Consider the following 19,641-nt stretch of genomic DNA (forward strand, 5'->3'; position numbering starts at 1 on the left):
TCACGGCCCCTCACGCCGGTCCTGCAGCGCCCCCTGGCGGCCGCGCGGGGTGCAGGGGCGGGGCCACCGCCCGGGGAGGCGGAAGCGGAAGTAGCAGCAGGCGGTGGGGCCGGAAGTGGAGGGAGACGACGTGTGCGGAGCGGAGCCCGTGCGGGATGGAGGGGCTGTACCAGCAAACCAACAAGTGCGTGAGGGATTGAGGGGTGTGAGGGGCTGTACCAGCAAACCAACAAGTGCGTGAGGGATTGAGGGGTGTGTGAGGGGCTGTACCAGCAAACCAACAAGTGCGTGAGGGATTGAGGGGTGTGAGGGGCTGTACCAGCAAACCAACAAGTGCGTGAGGGATTGAGGGGTGTGAGGGGCTGTACCAGCAAACCAACAAGTGCGTGAGGGATTGAGGGGTGTGAGGGGCTGTACCAGCAAACCAACAAGTGCGTGAGGGATTGAGGGGTGTGAGGGGCTGTACCGTCAAAGCAGCAGTTGCCGAAGGATCGGGGGGGTGACCCACAAACTCAATGTGTGAGTCCGGCCGTGTGAGAAGCGCGGGCCGGGCCGGACCGGGTGTGCGGTAGCTCAGGGCCGACACCCCGTAGATCTCAGCACCCTTTAAAATCGTTTCCCCATAAAATCCCATCCCGGAGCGAGTCCCCGGGGGAGCAGAACCCCGGCCGCGTGTGCCACGTCAGCCCCGAGGGCTCGGCCGGCCCGGGGCACCGGGATCGGTGATTCCCGCTTATTGGTTTATTCAAAGCACGCTCGTTTGTAAGGATTTTTGCATCAGGGTTTGAGAGGTCTGGCTGCCGCAGTTTAAACCACATGTGGAGGTGTGTGGCTCCTTGAGGATAAATCCCATATTTCACAGATAATGCCAGTCTGGAGAGGGAGGAGTGGTGTGGAAATTGCAAAACAAGGCAAAAATTTTCGGGGTTCTGTTGCTGATCCATATGGAATAACTCACGGGAAAGGGGCCAAAGGACACAGTTAAGCCAATATTCCAAATTTACATGGTGATTTTACATCTTTGTGGGGCTCTGTTAAGGGGGTGAGGTTGGTAAGAGAGTTGGATTGAATCTTGTATTGAATCATCATTTCTCTGTCATTGAATAATGATACAGAGTGACCCTGTAGGGAAGAGCAGGACATCCTGCTGGAGATCTGGAAATGCAGGAACATGACAGCAGCTGTTATGGATGTGGGGACTGATGTTGTCCTGTTCCCATTTCTGTAGTGCCTTATTTTGTGATCATTAAATGGTTCAGGTTGGAAGGGACCTTAAAGCCCCTCTAGTTCCAGAATAATTTAACAACCATCAATATTTTTTTCTTTTGTTTTCCTATGCAGCTGCTTGTCCACCCACAGTAGCTTTTTTCTTATAATTGCAATCTTTCAATTTCACTTGATGCCTGTGAATTTATATGTTGTAGACAGTGAAAAATCATTCCTTACCTTGTCTTCTTGTGTGGCTCCCCTCTGTCATTACCAGAGCAAGCTGAACAGCTCTTTCTTGTAGAAAAGCTGTTTTGTGTTTTTCCTCATCTTCACCTTGATTTTGTTTTTAAATAAAATTACTTTGTAGGTGCATATGAGGTGAGAGCACAGCTTGCTTCCTGCTGAGGACCTGGGTTGGTGGTCAGGGATGGGCTGTCTGCTCTGACACTGCATTGCTGATTCCTGTGCTGTTCTGAGAAGTGCATTTTAGTAAAAGAAGCTGAAAAGTGAGGCGCTGGCAATGATTTTATTGCTGTTAACTGACTTCTCTGTTCATTTTCTCTTTATCTCCTGACAGGCAGGTCCATGAGGTCCAGTCTTACATGGGGCACCTAGAGACTTCAGACAAAGAGTCAGTGCACTGTAAGTAATGAGTGAGGGAAGTTTTATTTTGTTTGCATCTTTAACCTTGTATGCCTTGTCATTAAATTTAGTCATTATTGGAACAAATTTTCCTCCAGAGTCATTGTGACCAGCTGCTGAGACACATCACCAATTCTGAATGCATTGAAATTGTATTGCTGTTTAACTTCAGTAAGGTGATGTTTGTTGGAGTGTGTAAAAGAAAGATCAGAATGCAAATTAAATTAAATTAAACCTTTAGATAAGTTAAAGTATATTAAGCCACTCCTATGACAATCTCAACATATGCTTTGTATGAGGACAGAGCAGAAAAGACAGGACAAGAATTTGCTTCATCTTCCTGTTACAGTTCCCTGACTGACAGAGAGTGCTTGCTGTGAATGCTTCTTTAATGTCATGGTAGCATGCCAAATTTTTGGTGCTTTTAGATTTTGGAGCTCATGGTCAGGGTGTCTATGCAGACCTTTAGCACAGACAGATCAAAAACCCCCACACTGATGCACTCATGGAGGTTTTTGAACACCTTGAATGAATGAACCTTGGTGTGGACAGACCTGCAGGTTGGGAGCCTCTCTGGGCTGGTTTGTTAGAAGCTCAGAAAGCTGAGAGATGTGACTGTGCCTGCCCTGCTGCGTGGTTATTCTCTCAGCATCCACCAATGGCAGCTTTCCCCTAAAGATGCTCAGTGCAGTCTTGGGGAAGATGCTGGGTCTTTGTGTGCAGGAACTTAAGCAGGATGCTTCTGACATTTCTGCTGCATCAGAGTCAGAACCTGTCATTCCACCTGCTGTGGGAAGTGTGTAGAACCATTAGGTCTGAGGTCACCTCAGTCAGTTTGGACTATAACCCTATGCTCATAAATGACTGTAGTAATAAGATGTTCTGATATGTGTGGTAGGACTTTTTATCCCACTGCAGAATTGGCACATGTATTTTGGACCTGTGTTTGAACCCTTAATTCCTGCATGAGTCATTAATAATGAGTTCATCAGGAACTTCTGAGGTGAAAGGACACTGCATTGACTGGATCCATTTCTGTACATGTTCACTGACTTCTCTTACTTAAACACATTTGTGAAGCTTGACTGGGCTGTAGGAAGGGCTGTGATAAATTTCCAATCAAAAAATAGTAACTTACTAATAATTCTGGTTGTGGTTTTTGTGGGTGTTATACTATTCCTTCTACAATGCCAGACTTCCCAAACTGCTGTTCACTGGGAGTGATTTAGAAATTCCTGAAAATCAGTATGATTTTCCATTTTGCTTCTATTTCTTGAGACCGTTTCAAGAGATAGGGTTATGTAGTTTACATAGTTTACAGTCAGTTCATCAATTTACATACTTAACAAATGAATAAATATATGTATCTGTATCTCTCTCTCTAAAGATACAAGTGTGTATTTCAGAATTTATGGAAAACAGGATTATCCATGGTTGAAGAGCAGGAACAGGGGCTAAGAAATCAAACTTGCAGTTTGCCTTTTCCAACTTTGAGCAAATAGTCCCTTCTTGCTCAGAAAAAATGTGTATTGGTCTAGTTTGGTCTGTCAGCTCTCCTGTCTTGAGTTCAGGTGCAGTAAATAATGGAGAGATGGATTAGGACAGTTTAATTGATCTGTCTCTGGATGTGAGTCAGTCACTCTTTGGCTCTGTGAGATCCAGGGCAAAGATGAGGTCGTGTGTGCTCTTTGCTTCTCTGGATGCTGCTGAGTGTGGTTTTCTGGGAAGTGCTGATATGTGGAGTGGTTGGCAGGTGGTTCATGAAGCTTCTCTGTGCTCTTGTGACAGCAAATCCTGCTGAGGGAGCAGGAAGGGGCTGCAGGGGGAATGTGGGGGCTTGAAATCCTAATTCATGGAGCTAATGGGGAAAGAGGCTCAGTTGTCTGGAATGAGCAGGAGGTTTCCTAGCTGCCTTCTCAGGGGAGGAATGACAGGTGGGAGTGTCGAATTACTGAGCTAAAGTAGTGACATTTCATTATATTTATAGTTCTCAGTTACCTGATTATTTTCATCTAGTAAAGATTTGCATCTGTCATGTTTTACATAGTACTTTGAATGCTTTTGAGCATTTGCCTTCATCAGATTGCAGTTGTTTAATTCAAGTCAAATCCTGTTTTTTATCTCCTTACAGTGGTAGAAAATGAGATTCAGGCAAGAATAGATAACATATTCAGCAACTTGGAACGTCTGGAAATCCTGTCCAGCAAAGAACCTCCCAACAAGAGGCAGAGTGCCAAGCTGTGAGTTCGCTCTGCTGTGATTGTGCAGGGTAGTCTTTGTACTTGTTTTAATTAAATTTACTGAAGCCCTTTGCCTTTTGATTTGTGTGAAATGTTTATACTTTGCATAACTCATCTCTGTGCTCTACAGTAGTGAAATTGAGGCACAGAGGCAAAATCACTTTTCTGCATTTAACCCCAGGATCATGAGAATCATTAAAGTTGGAAAAGACCATCAAGCCCAGACTGGTGATGCAGCTGGATTCATGGCTCTGTTCTCAGATGAGCAGAACATGCACTTGGATGCTCTCTCTGTCACTTGCTTTTAATGGCATTTGTGGAGGTAGAGAGAAAAATTCCTTCATTTGGTGTCCTTTTCTCTAGGCCATTTTCTAGGCTGTTGGTGAGTGAAGTAAAGAGGTTTCTAAAGTGAGCAATAGTTTGAGCAGGAGGTTGGACTACAGATGTCAGGACTTGCTGTTCTTGATTAGTTCTGTGACTGGTTTATTAATGTTTGGTCCAGAATGCCCTTGTAGATAGTAGGGGTGGATTTCATGTCACCTCTATTAAAGAAAGAGGTCAGTATTTGAAATAGTCATTGATTTCTTTGTAGAATCCTGGAATGGTTTGGGTTGGAAGGGGCCTTAAAGATCAGTGCCAACCTTTGCCATGGGTAGGGACACCTTCCAGTAGACCAGGATAGTCTGGTGATCAAACATTAAATTTTATCGGTCATTTAATCAAGGCCAGTGAAGTTCTGGGCATGATTTGTTCCAACCCAGTGGAGATGTCTGGGGTGTCTCCTGTATTGCCCACTGACTTTTGAGCTCCTTTTAATAAAACCTCAAAGTTCAGAACATGATGCTAATTAAAGAAAGTGGAAAGCAGCATCTTTTATGTGAAGGGAGAGGGTCATGAACTAGAACCTGTACAACTCCTACCATCTTTCCAAATCTGTGTTAAATGAGGCATGGATACAGTTATATAACACCTGAAGAGACAATCCATGGGATAGGATGTCCAAGACAGCTCAGGAGTTCTGCTTCACATTCTGCCATTAGCCTGGAGGCTAAATAATTGATTAAAATGAACAATCACCTGTGAAATAATCACCGGTGAAGTAGAAAAACAAGACTGGGAATACGTAGGTGTGGAATTTGAACCTGCATCGTGTAGAGAAGTAGAACCCATCATTCCTTGTTATTCATTGCTGTTAATTTATGATGCTCCTTTGCTTGTACAGAGAAGCAGAGTGTTTTTGTGTTGCTGGTCCTTTGCAGGAGAGTGGACCAGCTGAAATACGACGTGCAGCACCTGCAGACAGCCCTGAGGAACTTCCAGCACCGGCGCTACCTGCGGGAGCAGCAGGAGCGGCAGCGCGAGGAGCTGCTGGCCCGCACCTTCACCACCAACGTAAATATCCCTGCTGGGGCTCTCTGTGCTCCAGCAGCTCAAATCCACCAGGGGGGAGGCAGGCAGCATGGCAACAGGACTGCTGGAAGCTGCTGTGAGTGAGAGTAAAGGTAGAGAGGAATCAAAATATGTGGGGATAAAGTACAGCTGTCGTGAGGAAAAGCTGGGCTCATACGGCAGCAGGAAAAGGCTCCAGAAGCTGCTGCTCCTGTTTTATTCGGTGCAGTTCCACCTGGATTTACACAGCAGCTGTAAAAGGGTCAGTGAGGTAGGTACCAAAGTGTACATTTCACTTGGATTTGTGTCAAATGTCTGCCAAATCCTGAGGTGTGTAAAAAACCTGACTTTTACACACCCCACTGGCAGCAGGTGTCAGCAAACTTCAGTGTAACCAAACACAAATCACACAGCTGGGACAAAGCCCTTGCTTTTTTTGCCTAGAAATGAGTCAGAAGTTTGTAATAATATGAATGTGTTCCACCTGTTCTTGTTTGTTGCTCCATTGGGAAGTGCCCCCAGTGCAAATTCCTGGAGGAATTTTGCTCTGAATAATGCAGGCTTGCTTTCAGATTTTACTTTTCTGCAACTGAAAAGTTAGTCTTGGGGTGTTTTGGGGGCGTTTTTTTGGTTGTTGTTGTGTTTTTGGTTTTTTTTTGGGGGGGGTGTTACGTTTTTTGGTTTGGTTTTAAAATTTTTGTTTGATTTCCCTCTTTATTTCCCTTCTTTGTTGAAAGCGTCTCACCTAACATTGATTATCTGTGTTTTCAGTCATTGTCAGGGCAAGAAAGAAAGAATGTGAGCAATCCTAATTAACTGAGATTTTGGCAGTTTGATGCATCTCTCAAAGTCTTCCATAAAGATAATGTCTGGTATTTTGTTGGCTATTTCAAAATTATAAACAAGGCTTGAAAGAAACACTGCAATTTGTTATTTTTAAACAGTGTTGTGCTTCCCTGCAAGTAGGGTCAAGTTTTCCTACAGGAAAATTTGCTTTTGAGAAGTAAGAAGTGTGTACTGGAAGAGTTTTAAAGAGCAGTAGCAGGCATATAGATGCAAAATATAGAACAAGCGAGTTATTTTCTCCTTCAGTTGTTGAAAAGTATAATAAATTTTAAAAAATGCACAATTACCTTGTATTTCTTTATAGCTTGCTACAAAAATGTTGCTTTAAAGCAATCCTTTAATAGGAAAATTTAGATTCATTTATCTGTTATCAGCCTCTCTTGGTTACAGGTTTCCACAGTTCCTATTCATATACTCCCCTCTTCTATCAGAGATGTCAGCTGAGTGTGTGAGTAGATCACTGGAACATCCAGAACAGCTTTTGGAAGCTGTAGCAGTGTTCTGAACAGTTTCCTTAATTCAGAGTTAAGAGTGGTCTTTATCTTTAAAGCCTTTCCTTGTACCTGAAGAAAATCACAAGCAGCAAAACCAAGCTCGGTATTATCCCATCTCCTTGGGAGGGGGATCACAAATCTACTGCTCTATTTTTATTGCTGCCTTATAGTGGATTAAAAAAACTTTGTACAGAAATGAAATCCACTGGTTTGAAGGTTGTTAAATATCTGGAATAAGAGCCATTCACATGGAAATCTAAGTGCTTCTGCTCAGACACTTGTGTGAGCCTTGGTGCTGCATTCACAGGGGCCCAGGTTTGTGTGTTCTGTCACAGCCCCTTCATCCAGAGCCCTGAGAGCTCTGTCCCTGATTCTTCCTTCTCCACAGTGAGCAGAACCCCTGCCCAGGCAGGGCAACACCAGACCTTGGGTCCTACTTGGCATTTTCAGATGAACATTTGGGGTTTTTACCATTCTGCTGTGTCTGTATGTCACCTGCAGCTGCTGGCACATGAAGTGCCAACCATTGTCAGTTCTGCCTTGGGGTGATTCTTGTTCTGAGTACCAGGAGCAGGTGATCAGTGTTCCCAACACTTGCCCCTTACCCCAGTTCCTGCTCTAAATCATGTGGGAGCCATTTCCTTGCCTCTGGATGGAGAGCGGTGATCTGGAGGCCTTTGGCAGACAGGGGTGTTCCCATCCCTTCCCTCTGGTGCAGTCCAGATCAGAGTTTTAACTTGTTATTTCCATTTCAAGATTCCCAGTTCCTAGTTGAGTGAATGCATCTTTTCTGGAAAAACATGAAAAATACTAATTTATTTTACACTCACTGGGTGAGTGAGCCAGAGCACAGGGAAGCAGGCCTATGTCTGTTTGGCCTTACTGCCAGAAATTTGCACTATTTTGTAAATGTTTAGAATGTTATCTGCAAACATTTTTTCAGGCCTTTTTTTGCTCAAAAATGTGGTGTGAAATCTTCCACAAGTCTTTCACTTGCAGTGATCAATGACTAAGCACCTTCTGGTGTTTGACACCTTGTTAAACACCTTCTGTTAGCTTTGATGTTCTCTCCTGCAGTACCCTTTCCTACTGAGATTATAAAAATTCTCTGCTTCTGCTCTTTTCATCCTTGAGATCTCATTGCACTTGAGCAGCTGCTCAGATTTGCCTTTTGGCTTCCTCCCTGTCTTCTCTAAATGACTCTTTTCACTCAAATATCAATGTTGTATTTTAGGTCATTACTAAAAAAAAAAAAAGTGCAAGCAGAGCTCTCCCAGTCCTGTTGGGTTTTGGCCATGTCTGCTGGTGCATGTTGTGTTTCTGAGTGAGCAGGTAACTGAGCCCCTGCTTTCCCCACAGGACTCTGACACCACCATCCCGATCGACGAAACCTTGCAGTTTAATGAATCCCTGCAGAGTGCCCACCGAGGCATGGATGAGCTTATTGGCAGTGGCACCAGCATCCTGGCGGGGCTGAGGGACCAGAGAGTCACATTAAAGGTGGGGGCATCGTTTTTTACCAGAAAGACCCCACGTTTTTCTGTGTTCATGCTGGTCAGGTGAAGTCAAATCAATATATATGTTGTTTCAGTACGTTGCTCTGAGCTGAGGATGCTGGAAAGCCCCAAATTTCAATGAAACAACTTGAAATCTTTACATTTTACCATCCTGTTAATAATATCTTTATGATCTCTTGGGGCTGGCTTGGTCTTCACCTGCGGGGCAGCATCTGGAGTGCTGAATGTTTGTTTTTCCTTGGTTGATGGTTGTTTCTTTGTTCAGGTTCAGGAGGGGCAGGACCTGGCTGGCAGGGAGACAGATGTTAGTTCAGATGAGCATCACTCAGAGCAGCCACAAAGCTGGTGATTAAGATTAGTAATAAAGATAGTGCACCTCAACAGTCCTCCTTCCCTGCTGGTAACAGCTGCATGTCTGCATGTCTCTTCATAGCAAATATTTGTCTTTTATTTTGCAGACTGCTCAAAGTGATGGTCAGTTCTGAGTGAAAAGCTCATGGATACTAAAAACCTTTTAGTAAGTGTGTGGAGAGAAGCTGGACTTGTGAAAAATGTAGGGAAATGCCTGTCTGTTGTATTCATTTTCTGATGGGGATAACTGCTGTTCTCAGTTTTGTTACACTGCTTTGTTTTGGGATGTATTTGCCAGATTTAGGCATTTTTAATGACATAAATCCCAGATTTGGTCAGGTCTGTCACACCTGCAGCTCCATGGTGTGGCAGGCAGTGCAAGCCTGGTCTGCAGGCTGAGTTGGGTGTGCGTGGGCACTTTGCTGTCCTGACCCCAGGGTTCCAGGCTGCCTGGTGTTCCCTGAACCCTGCACAGGACCAGCACTGGGTCCCAAGCAGGGCTGCAGCTCCTTCTTTACTCCCTAGTCTGGTGACCAGGCCCTGCACCCACAGATCTTACATGGAGACATTAAAGCAGAGTTTGAAGCTGAGTTCTTTCCAAGATGAGGTTTAGCTTCTGGTTCAGGTCACTTGTTCACTGACCTGGTTAGTATGGATTTGTTTTAAAACAAAGTCCATTACTAGAGAAACCTTGAAGAAAACTCAGTGGATGGTTCAGTGTTCATTGCAGAGGAATGGTGTTGCTGAGGAGTCTGGCTACAGGAGTGGTGGGCAGAGGGAGGGGTTCTGCTGCCAGCTCATGAGGAAAAGGGTGGAAGGACTCAGTACTGGTGCTGGGACAAGATTGGAGTTGTGAATGCTTTTTGGAAAGAGCACCTTCCTTGAAGTTCCTGCATCCCTGAGAGGATTGTGGACATTTGTCCACCATGTTGAGCACTGGGTTTCTTTGGTGGCTGATCACATTGGCCTGGAGCTTCCAATCATCAGTGTCCCTGTGCAGCAGTCAGGGAATTGGAGTTGGTTCTCCAAGGTGGGAAATCACTGATCTAAGAAAATGTCTCATGAGGGACTGGATGAAACACATGGATTCTGGAGGGTTTCTGAGAAGAAGGGGCATCCCACCACAGGAGAGCTCAGCAGTGCCATAGGGGAGCCCTGGCAGGAGCTGGTGCCCTGCAGGGATGAGGAAAAGCTGTTCCTTGTGTTAGCACCAGTCCTCATAGCTGCTTTGGCTGGCTGGCTGCACTGACTGCCTGCTTCCTGCTGGGTCTCCCTGGGCCTCCTGGCCCTTCTCCAGCCTTTGCCAGGCAGGGCAGCTCTGGGCCAGCCCTGCAGCAGGGAATTGCTGGGTGTCTGTCTGTGACTGCTGGTACACACAGTCTGTGCTTTTGGGGCATCATGTTCCTGGGTGTTCAGGGGGATGTTGCTTCTCCCTCGCAGGTGAGGAAATGTCTGTTTGTGTTCCTTTTCCCCTTAGCTCAGTTTTTCTTACACTGACACAGACTTTGTTGCCTGAGAACATCTGGCAGAAGCAGCTGGTGTAGAGACAGCTTACAAAGAGAAAAGGGTTAATGTGGAATCATGGAACATCCCAAGCTGGAAGAGCCTCCCAAGGATCATTGCATCCAACTCTGGGCCCTGCACAGACACCCCAACAACCCCACCCTGTGCATCCCTGGGAGTGGTGTCAAACACTCCTGGAGCTCTGGCAGCCTCAGGGCTGGAACCATTCCCTGGGGAGCCTGGGCAGTGCCCAGCACCCTCTGGGGGAAGAACCTTTTCCTGATATCCAACCTAACCCTTCCCTGGCTCAACTCCAGCCATTCCCTGGCTTCTGTCCCTGTCACAGAGCAGAGATCAGAGCTGCCCCTCAGGAGGAGCTGCAGCCCCGAGGGAGGTCTGACCTCAGTCCCCCCTGCTCCAGCTGAACAAGTGACCTCAGCTGCTCCTCCTGTGGCTCCTCCAGACCCTTCCTCATCCTTGTGTCCCTCCTTTGGACACTAATAGCTTCATTCTCTGTAACTTTGTGTATGTTTGGTATAAATAGATATGGAATGAGTATTCATAGAGTGTCACTTTAACTGATCCAGTTGTACAATTCCACTGTTCCATGACTGCAATAATTGTTTTCACTTTCTATTGTTTGCTTTCATTTTAAAGCTTCATATTTGGTTTCTGTTCTCCCAGCAAGGTTTGATTTTGTTCTAAAGCACTGTGAAAGGATTCTGCAGAGACAGGGAGGTACTGAGCCTGAGAGCAGTGTGCAGGGGGTTAATAGGAGGTGTGGGAACTGGAGAAAATGGATTATGTGGGACTGGCAGAGACACAACCCAACTTCAGTGATAGGCCTGAACTGCCTTAAACACAAGGCACTGATGATGTACTTAGGCATTGCAAATCTGTGTTTTATGGACTGAGAAACTTCTGCATGTGGGTCTAATATAGTTGGTCTAAATTCCTTCCTTCCTGCACTTGAATCAGGTTTATACTCTAAACAATTTCCAATTTTCACATTTTCACAGTTTTGAGACCAAAAATAATGTGGACTAAAGAAGAAAGGCTGAAGTTTTTATTTCAAAGTCAGCATATAGAATTCAGCACTGTGATGGGGATCTGTGCTCTTGACCTGGCTCAGAGATGAAGGCAGTGTTAGAACATCCTGGAGTGGGGTGTTGTGTCAGGGACAGCCCAGGTGTCACTGTGAGGGTGTCACTGTCCATTGGCTCTGCTGTGGCAGGGCCCCTCTGGCAGTTGCTCTGTGCACACGTGGGTGTGAGGAGGGTCCTGGCCAGTGTCTGGCTGTGGCTCTGTGCCCTGTCTGCTCACAGGGGATCACTGTGTCCAGCTTTCCTGGAAGGGTCCTTCTCACCTCCATTGGGACTCTGCAGCCCTGCGTCCCCTTCCTTCTCAGGGCAATATCCCACCCTGACCTGTGCCTGGAGTGTATCTCTATGCTTGTATTTCATACTGTTTCCTCCAACCACTGCCCTGAAATGAAGCAGGAGGATTCCTGTTGTGTCCCTGCTGCTGATGTAGTGATGGGATCCATATTGCTAATAATACCAGGTGTCCTGCCTGCAGCACCTGTGCTTTTCTGTAGAAGGATTTCAGGAAATGGCATTAATTACATGTTTGTCTGCCTTTTTTCTGCTACTTACCTTGCAAGTGTTTGGACCTTCTCAGTCTCTGTTGCTATGAACTGTACTTGAGCAAGGGTAGCTCTGCACAAAACCTTGGCTGGTCAGGGCTCTTTGTAGACTGTGACTGGAACAGGACCAGGAGAACTCTTACTTCTCCCTAAAGAATGAATGCATTTTTTCTGAAACACTTTTTATCTTGTCTCTGTCCAGACAGATTGTTTTGTGTCTTTAACCATGTTCCTGTTCATGTCTGTGAATAAATTATGCCAAACTTCCAGTTGTTCCCAGGGTCCTGTGGTCACCTCCTATAGAATGGTAGGGATGGTTGGCTGAGAGAATTTCCATGGATTAGAATCCATCACTCACCACCATGATGAAATAGTCTTGGACTGTGGAATAAGGAGGCTCAGAGCACGAGGGTGATTGTGACTTTGCTGTGTTGTTGTCCTCAGGGCACTCACAAGAAGATCCTGGACGTTGCCAACATGCTGGGCCTGTCCAACACGGTGATGCGGCTGATTGAGAAACGCGCCTTCCAGGACAAGTTCCTCATGCTGGGGGGGATGGCCCTGACCTGCCTCATCATGTTCCTCGTCGTGCAGTACCTGACATGAGCTGCTGACCTCCTGCAAGAGGACTGTCTCCAGGACTGACTTTCCTCTGGGTGCTGCTTTGGATGAGCCCTTCCCGTGGACTTCAGAGTTTACAAATCCCACTCGGACAGCGTCACACGGAAAGCACGTCAGGAAATGGATTTGTGTGGGGACGCTGTGCTTGAGAATGGCCCTGTGAAAATAACTCCTGGCCTTTACTGCTCTCCCCTCAAGCCTGCAGGTTTAATGGTCTGGTTAATAGGAAGCAGAAGTGAGCATCGTGCCCAGCTGTCGTGAGGCAGGAATGTTCCTTTGGGCACACAGGGATGGGAGGGTACAAAGGCACAGCCTAGGATGCAGCAAATCTTTCCTGTGCTGGCCAGAACCACCTGATCCCTGCATTTCGCAGTGCAAGAATGGCACAGAGGATTTCACTGCGTTCATTTTCATTGAATGTTTCCAGTGTTCATTGGCCTGAGCTCAGCCTGTGGACTGAGTGTGCACAGAGTTGGGAAGTGAAGGGCTCCAATCTGCTGTTCCATTTCCTTGAAGGATTTGTGGGGTAGAGTCTTAGAACATGGTTATAACCTCAGTTAAACTTCACACACAGTATTAACCAGCGCAGATCTCTCTGGTTTAGGCTGAAATGCTGCTCTGCCCATCTGAGGGATGTTCTGGTGCCTCTCCCTGCCCTGCTGCTTCCCAGAGGATGCTGAGTGCCACATTCCTCCTGCTTCCACTGGGATGCATGTCAGGCCTGTGGTATCTCCCTGGGCCTCCTGCCAAATCCAGCCTCCAAGACTGACATTTCTAGTGCTGGAGCACAGAGGTTTGGGGAGCTGTGTTCATTTCCTGAGATGCTGGTTGGGTTTAGGGCTCTGGAGCTGGAACTTCTGAATGAATGGAGCAGGTGAGTGAGTCCCCCTGTGCTCCCTGGAGGTGTGGGATTGTTCACAGAGCTGGAACAGGTTCCTCACACCAGAAGAATGGTGGGGTCAGCACAACAGGCCTGGCACTGAAAATCAGCTTGTCAGGAGAGTTTCCTCAAGTTTGTGCTATGGGATGGTGAGGTCCCCATCCTTGGGAAGGGGTACCTGGTACCCTTTGCACTGAGGAGTTACTGTGAAGGACACTCAGTTGTCACCTCCTGGGGGTGCTGCTGGCTCACACTTGTCCCCTTGGGGTCCTTCCCTGTTCCAGTGAAACACTGGAGCTGTGAAATCCTCATCTCAGTCCAGCACTGCTTCCCCTGCAGCCTGGGGGTGTCTGAGGGGCTATCCTGGGATTTTGGAGATCATCCATTTCAATCACCCTGCAGATCCATTCGCATCCCCACATATGGCACAGATGTGTCATATCCAGCTGATGTGGCCTCATGCTGGCAACTCCTTCCCTGTTTCCTGTCTGGAATGGTTGTGGGTCTCTGGATTGGTAACTAATCACAAGTTCTACATTCTGACCTCACTGCACTGAGCTTTGCTTTCATTATCTGGCCTGTTGCTAACTGGGAGAAAGGGTTTTAATAACTGAAAATTTTTAGAAAGAATTTTAGGGAATATGGACCATAAAACAGGGCAATGCTGGTGAGCTGGGCTGGGGCCCAGCGAGACACCTGGATTGACCAGTTCTGTTCATGGGCTTCTCCATGTGCTTGATACTTGTGAACTGCTTCCTGCTCCTGAAGTTCCCTATTTGTCCAGCTTTTCCAAGGAAATACTGTAGCACAGCAAGCATGGAACGGTTTTCATTTGAGCCCAAAGTAGTAAGGAATTAAAAGGAAAATAGGGACTCTGCAGTGATGGAGCATCTGTCTTGCTGTGTTACAGAAATCATAAATCAAGATTTGCCCAAAATTTATTTTGAATATGAAAACTGATGGATTCTGCCCTTGGGAGGGCAGCAGAGCACTTGCAAGGGGTCCTGGCAAAATCTCAGTTCTGATGAACTGATCCAATTCCACTGGACTTTACAGTCTTGGGGTTCAGGGTTTAAGGCTGTCATTGTTCAAAGTTTCTGCAGTTGTGAGCTGGTGTAGCAGGGTTTGTCTTACACCAAGGTGGAGCTCTGGCCAATCTCTTTCCTTTTGGGCTGTGGTAGGAGCTGTAAGATACTTGGAACTGGATTATTTTTCTGTTTCTGAGCCTAGCTTGACATTTTAATACATGTTTTCCTGTTAATTTCTTTTTGTCTTCTGTAGTCTCCTTGTCCCTGCAGAGGCTGATTTCTCCTTAGTGAGCCAAGTGTCCTTGCTGCCCATGGCATCCAAAGGTGACACATGGGGCTTGAAGGAACTCCCTGGGGAACTGGATCTGGGGACATCAGACGCGTTTGTTGTGCTTATGAAGTGCAGAGAGATTTCCAAGGGCATCTCAGGTGGTTTATGTGAAACCCAAAAACCTCCATTGCAGCAGGACATGGCAGGGACACGGGTGGTTCCTTCAAGCCCCACATCTCCCATGGGATGCAGTGGGACATGAGCTGGAGCCTGGAGCCCTGGTGGGATTGTGGTCCCTACCAAAGGAAATGAGCTGGAGCTGGAGCTTTGCTGCTGTAGCTTGGTGGTGTTTCCTTCCTCACTGAACACCTCACTTCTGCTTCCAAACTGTGACACGAGTTCCAGCTCTGGGGTGAGCTGCTCTCTCAGGAGGGGACTCTGTGGGAATTCATTTGCCTCTGGAATAAAACTTTTTACCAGTATTTTATACATAAAGGAGCAGGGGTGGGACGTGATTCATGTGATGTTCTGTGAATAAAGACTTTTTTTCAACCAAAAATAATTTTTTTGTTACCTTTCCTTTGTTACCTTACCTACCAGACATGTTGGGGCCAAAATAAACAAGCAGGACCAGTTCCAGGAGTGGTTCCTGGTTCGCTGTGGGTGGAGGAGGGGTCTGGAAGGGAGGGGGCCACGGGGGTGCTGGGGGGGGGTGCCACTTGGGTGACAGTAGGAAATGGGTCCCACTGCCCTGGGGGTGGAAGGAGGGGGAGCCTGGGCTGGCTGTGCTGGACCTCACTGCTCAGATGTGGGGGGAGATGCCAGGCTGGGGCAGCCCCAGAGCTGGTGGTGAGAAGGAGCTGGACAGGGGTGGGGGGTGGGACAGGAGTGGGGGCAGCTGGAGCACATCCAGGCCCTTGTGCTCTGCCCACTGCTCCTTAGGTCCTGAGAGGGGCCAGACCCTCCTCTCTGCCTGGCAGCGATGAAGGTGAGGGTTTTTAATTAAGAGGAATTAAGGAAGAGGTTGGGGGGTAAAATGTGGCTGTTGATGAAGAGATAGTGGATTTAAAAAATAAGATCAAGGGCTTGGATTATCTTTCTCTTAAATTCTGTTTTGAAGTAGTTCCAGTCCCCACAGCTACAAAACACTTACTAAATCAGAAAATACCCAACAAAGAATGCATGAAGTTGTAAGTGCTGTATGGATGAACTTGCTGCAGAGGTGGGACCAGCCCGTGGCAGTGCTGGCATGGGGCAGCACCAGATCCTGTCCAGGGTGGGCCCTGAGGGGCTTTGATACTGTGAGCAGCAGCTGGAAATGAGACTGATGCTTCAGGAGTGTGTTTGAGAGTGACTGAACATGTGGAAGAAATCCAGGAGAGGTTTTATGTCCTGGTTTCACCTGGGATTGAGTTAATTTTCTCCCCAGCAGCTGTTCCCGGGGCTGTGTTTGGGATTAAATAGGGGAATAATGTTGATAACACACCAGTGTTTTGTGTTTACTCTAAATCAAGGACTTTTCAGTTTCCCCGGCTCAAGAAGCTGGGAGGGATCAGGGCCAGGACAGGTGACCCGAAACAAGCCAAAGGGATACTTCACACCACAGAGTCAGTCATTCCAAGTGTATCAGCTGGGAATGATGGGCTGGGAGTCGTCAGAGGGTGGTGAACAGCTGTAGTGGCCAGCATTTGTCTGTCTTGGGTTTTATGTCTCTCCCTCCCTCCCTCCCTCGTTATTTCTTTTTATTATTAATTATAACTTGGTTTCAATTATTCAACTGTTCTTATCTCAACCTGTGAGATTTACTTTCCCCCCACCCCGATTCCTCCATCTCCCTGCATGGGGAGCAGTGAGCTGTGATGTTTAGTTGCTGGCTGGGGTTAAATCTGACAGGGAAACCTTTTTTAAAAAAAGACTAAACCAGCATTCAAAACCAGTGAAATGGGAGTAAGGTTTGTGCAGAATAGAGGGGAAGATAATGAGTGATAAGAAATAATGATTGGGTGGGACAGAATTAATTTAGAAGGAAGACAGCTGTAGATCAGTACCAGAGGATGTTTGTACTTGGCCCAAAGCCTGCTCTTGTGTCTGCCTCTCCCTGTTCACTCTTTCTTCACGTTAACCCTGGAATGGCTGAGGTTTTCACACAAGGGGATGTGTGAAAAATCGACCTCCTTTAGTGCAACACACTGCCCAGTGCTGGAAGGCCCAGCTGGAGGAGGAAAACGTCTCTTCCCGGGCTGTAACAAGTGAAGGTGTTGTGTTTCCCAGCCCCGTGTGAAGGGAAAAGCTCTGTCAGCTCCCTGCTCCTGCCCCCCTTTCTCTCCCCAAGGCCTGTGGGTGATGGAGCCCTTCCCTCCCCAGCCCCAGAGGATTCCTGGTGTGGAGTTTCCCTCTTCCCCCTCCCCACCCCCCCCGGGCATCGCCGGGCTCCTGTTCCAGCACTCTTGGATGCCTTTGTGCCTTGGCTTAGGGAGGGGAAGGGCCAAGAGAAAGGAAGGGAGACAGGGGGATAAGGGATCAGAGTCCCATCAACATTGTGGAAAGGGGCCATAGAAATTAAAGCCCAGCAGGACTGGGAATTATTCTGGAGTTCCAAAATACAGGGCAGGAATATTGTCAGATATTGGCTGTGCTGGACACAGCACAAAGGAGCTGCTGCCTTGGGCCATTATGGGATGTCTGCATCGGGTGTGTAGGGATGGGGTCAGGAAAGTCACTTGGCAAGTGATCCAGGTGAGAACAGAAAGGCCAGTGAGAGTGCAGCCCCCAGAGGGAACAAAGGGAGAAATGGGGGAAGGGACAGTGGGCTGGGGCTGCCCAGCCTGGAGAAGAGAAAGCTCCAAAAACTCAGAGCCCCTCCCAGTGCCTAAAGGCTTATACATAAAGAGGAAGAGGGACTTCTTACACAGTGATAGGACAAGGGGAACAGTTTTTAACTAGAAGAGGGGAGATTTAGATTAGATGTTAGGAAAAAATTCTTCCCTGTGAGGATGGCGAGACCCTGGTACAGGATGCCTAGAGCACCTGGGGCTGTCCCTGAATCCCTAGACATGTCCAAGGCCAGGTTGGACAAGGCTTGGAGCAGCCTGGGACAATGGAAGGTGTCCCTGCCCATGGCAGGGGTGGCACTGGATGGGCTTTAAGGTCCCCTTCCAACCATGTCTAGGATTTTGGCTCTACATCCTATCTGCTCCTGGCAAGGACATCCAGCCTCCAGGGAATGGGGTGAAGGCTCTGGAACTGCACAACCCACCCAGCACACGAGACTGAGGATTCAACACAGGAGCATATGACAGCAAAGTCCTTACTCTGTCACCAGGATGGAGGTGCCCTGTGAAAGACCTGAAAAGGTATTCTGTGTCCTGTGGCAAATACAAAACAAGCAGAGAGAGCCGAGAGCCCAGTGATAGCCAATACTGGGCTTGGAAACATTCCCAGTGCTGGGGGAGGCTCAGCCAGCATTCCCAAAGCACTGCAGGAGCAGCAGAGTCACAGCCTCCCTCTGCCCTTCGGCCTCCCTGCCCTTCCCAGGCGGTGGCAGGGGCAGGCTGTGCCCCAGGACACTGCCCAGGATATGGGATTCCAGGTCTCTGGGATGTGAGAGCTCAGGTGTCAGTCACAGGTGGGCTGCACCCACTCTGCAAGACAAACCCTCTTCTTATGGACCCTACCTCCAGTTCTTGTGGCCTGAGGGTGTTTGAAGTCACAACCACAACCTCCCAAGCCTGGTCCTTTCCAGAAAGACTGGGGTACAGGATTCACCCCAGACTGGGGGAACAGTGTTACCCCCAGTATTAATAACACGGAGGAGCTCTCCTCCACAGCACAGACACATGTGAGCCCCAACCACGAGCAGCTTTCACCCACTGCTAATTAAAGGAGCTCAGACTTATGGTGCCCAATTATGGCATTTACCTGTAAAATTGTAGTGCTTGGGCCCACAAATCCTACAAATGAGCTACTGCTGTCAAACGAGAAATGATCACAGCTGGTGTTTGTCACCACTTTCATTCCAAGTGACAAAAAATAATGAAGGTAGAAAGGAGAGCTTCCCATGTCAGCACTTACTAATTCCAAAGAAAAGCAGTTGCAGGGCATTTGAAACATTTTTATTCTAAATTGCCAACAAAAACCTTGACATAAATTGACAGAATTTTAAAATAATCCTAATAATGCACATTCCAGTCAATATGCATAATTTTCTAGTGGTCGTATACAGATGGTGGAAATCCAGTCTTTAGAGGAAGATATGAAGGCATTTATCTTTTTCTAGACAAACACCATGTCTGGCTTCTTAATTCTTTACAGCTGTATATTTAGATCCCATTTTGTACTTCACATGTTTAGAAACATACTGCTTGATCTGAACATTTTCAGTCCTCAATATGCATTTTTACTGATTTAAACCATTCCTACTCCCTCCCTCCTCTCCCCCAATACAGAACACATACCTGAGAGCTCTCAAACATGTTTTAAGCCTTAGAAAACTGCAAAACTCTAATGGAAATGGGAAAAGCACCTCAGTGTCCTCCTGAAACCTCCCCTGTTTGGAGTTGTGTGTGATGCAAGGAATTTACAGAGGATTCTCTGTTAAGGTCTGCCTGGGGAAGCCCCTCACACACAGGATACAAAGGCAAGGCTGGAAGTGTGAAGGTGCAAAAGTTAAGGTCAGGATGCTCTCAAAGCAGTCTCTGCAAATGACAACACGGTTTAAAATCCAACCTGAACACTTGGCATACACTGACTGGACAGACTCCAACAAGATAAAAATAAAGTGCATGAACAGAAAAAATATTTCTAAATCTGACTGCTCCTGATGATTTTAATCTCAGCCTCTAAAAAGGAAGATAGTTTTTGCTTTGTAAGGACATGACTTCTGGAGCCTCAGTTGCAGGGAGTTTGCTGCAGCTTCCCAGCAAGCAGCCAAAACTTCTCCCAAACGTCAGGAGAATCCTTACAGAATCCTGTCAGGATTTCCCATGTTAAAATGCCCAGCAGAAGT

The 19,641-nt window shown here is 47.1% G+C and overlaps 1 protein-coding gene across 3 annotated transcripts; it reads left to right on the plus strand.

The window, feature by feature from the left end:
• The first annotated feature begins 116 nt into the window (after window positions 1-116).
• Window positions 117-15,192, plus strand: GOSR2 (golgi SNAP receptor complex member 2). Of its 3 annotated transcripts, none has more exons than XM_062508023.1 (6): window positions 117-184; window positions 1,787-1,851; window positions 3,983-4,091; window positions 5,351-5,483; window positions 8,180-8,320; window positions 12,281-15,192. In XM_062508023.1, exons 1-6 carry the CDS (start codon window positions 156-158, stop codon window positions 12,440-12,442), a joined length of 639 nt encoding a protein of 212 aa, XP_062364007.1. In that variant the 5' UTR covers window positions 117-155; the 3' UTR covers window positions 12,443-15,192. The 3 variants fall into 3 exon arrangements, with proteins under 3 accessions (XP_062364007.1, XP_062364009.1, XP_062364008.1); XM_062508024.1 differs by lacking the exon at window positions 117-184 and adding an exon at window positions 413-431; XM_062508025.1 differs by lacking the exon at window positions 8,180-8,320.
• Window positions 15,193-19,641: the final 4,449 nt, after the last annotated feature.

Source organism: Cinclus cinclus, chromosome 24, assembly GCF_963662255.1.
Source record: "Cinclus cinclus chromosome 24, bCinCin1.1, whole genome shotgun sequence".
NCBI classification, from domain to species: Eukaryota; Metazoa; Chordata; class Aves; order Passeriformes; family Cinclidae; genus Cinclus; species Cinclus cinclus.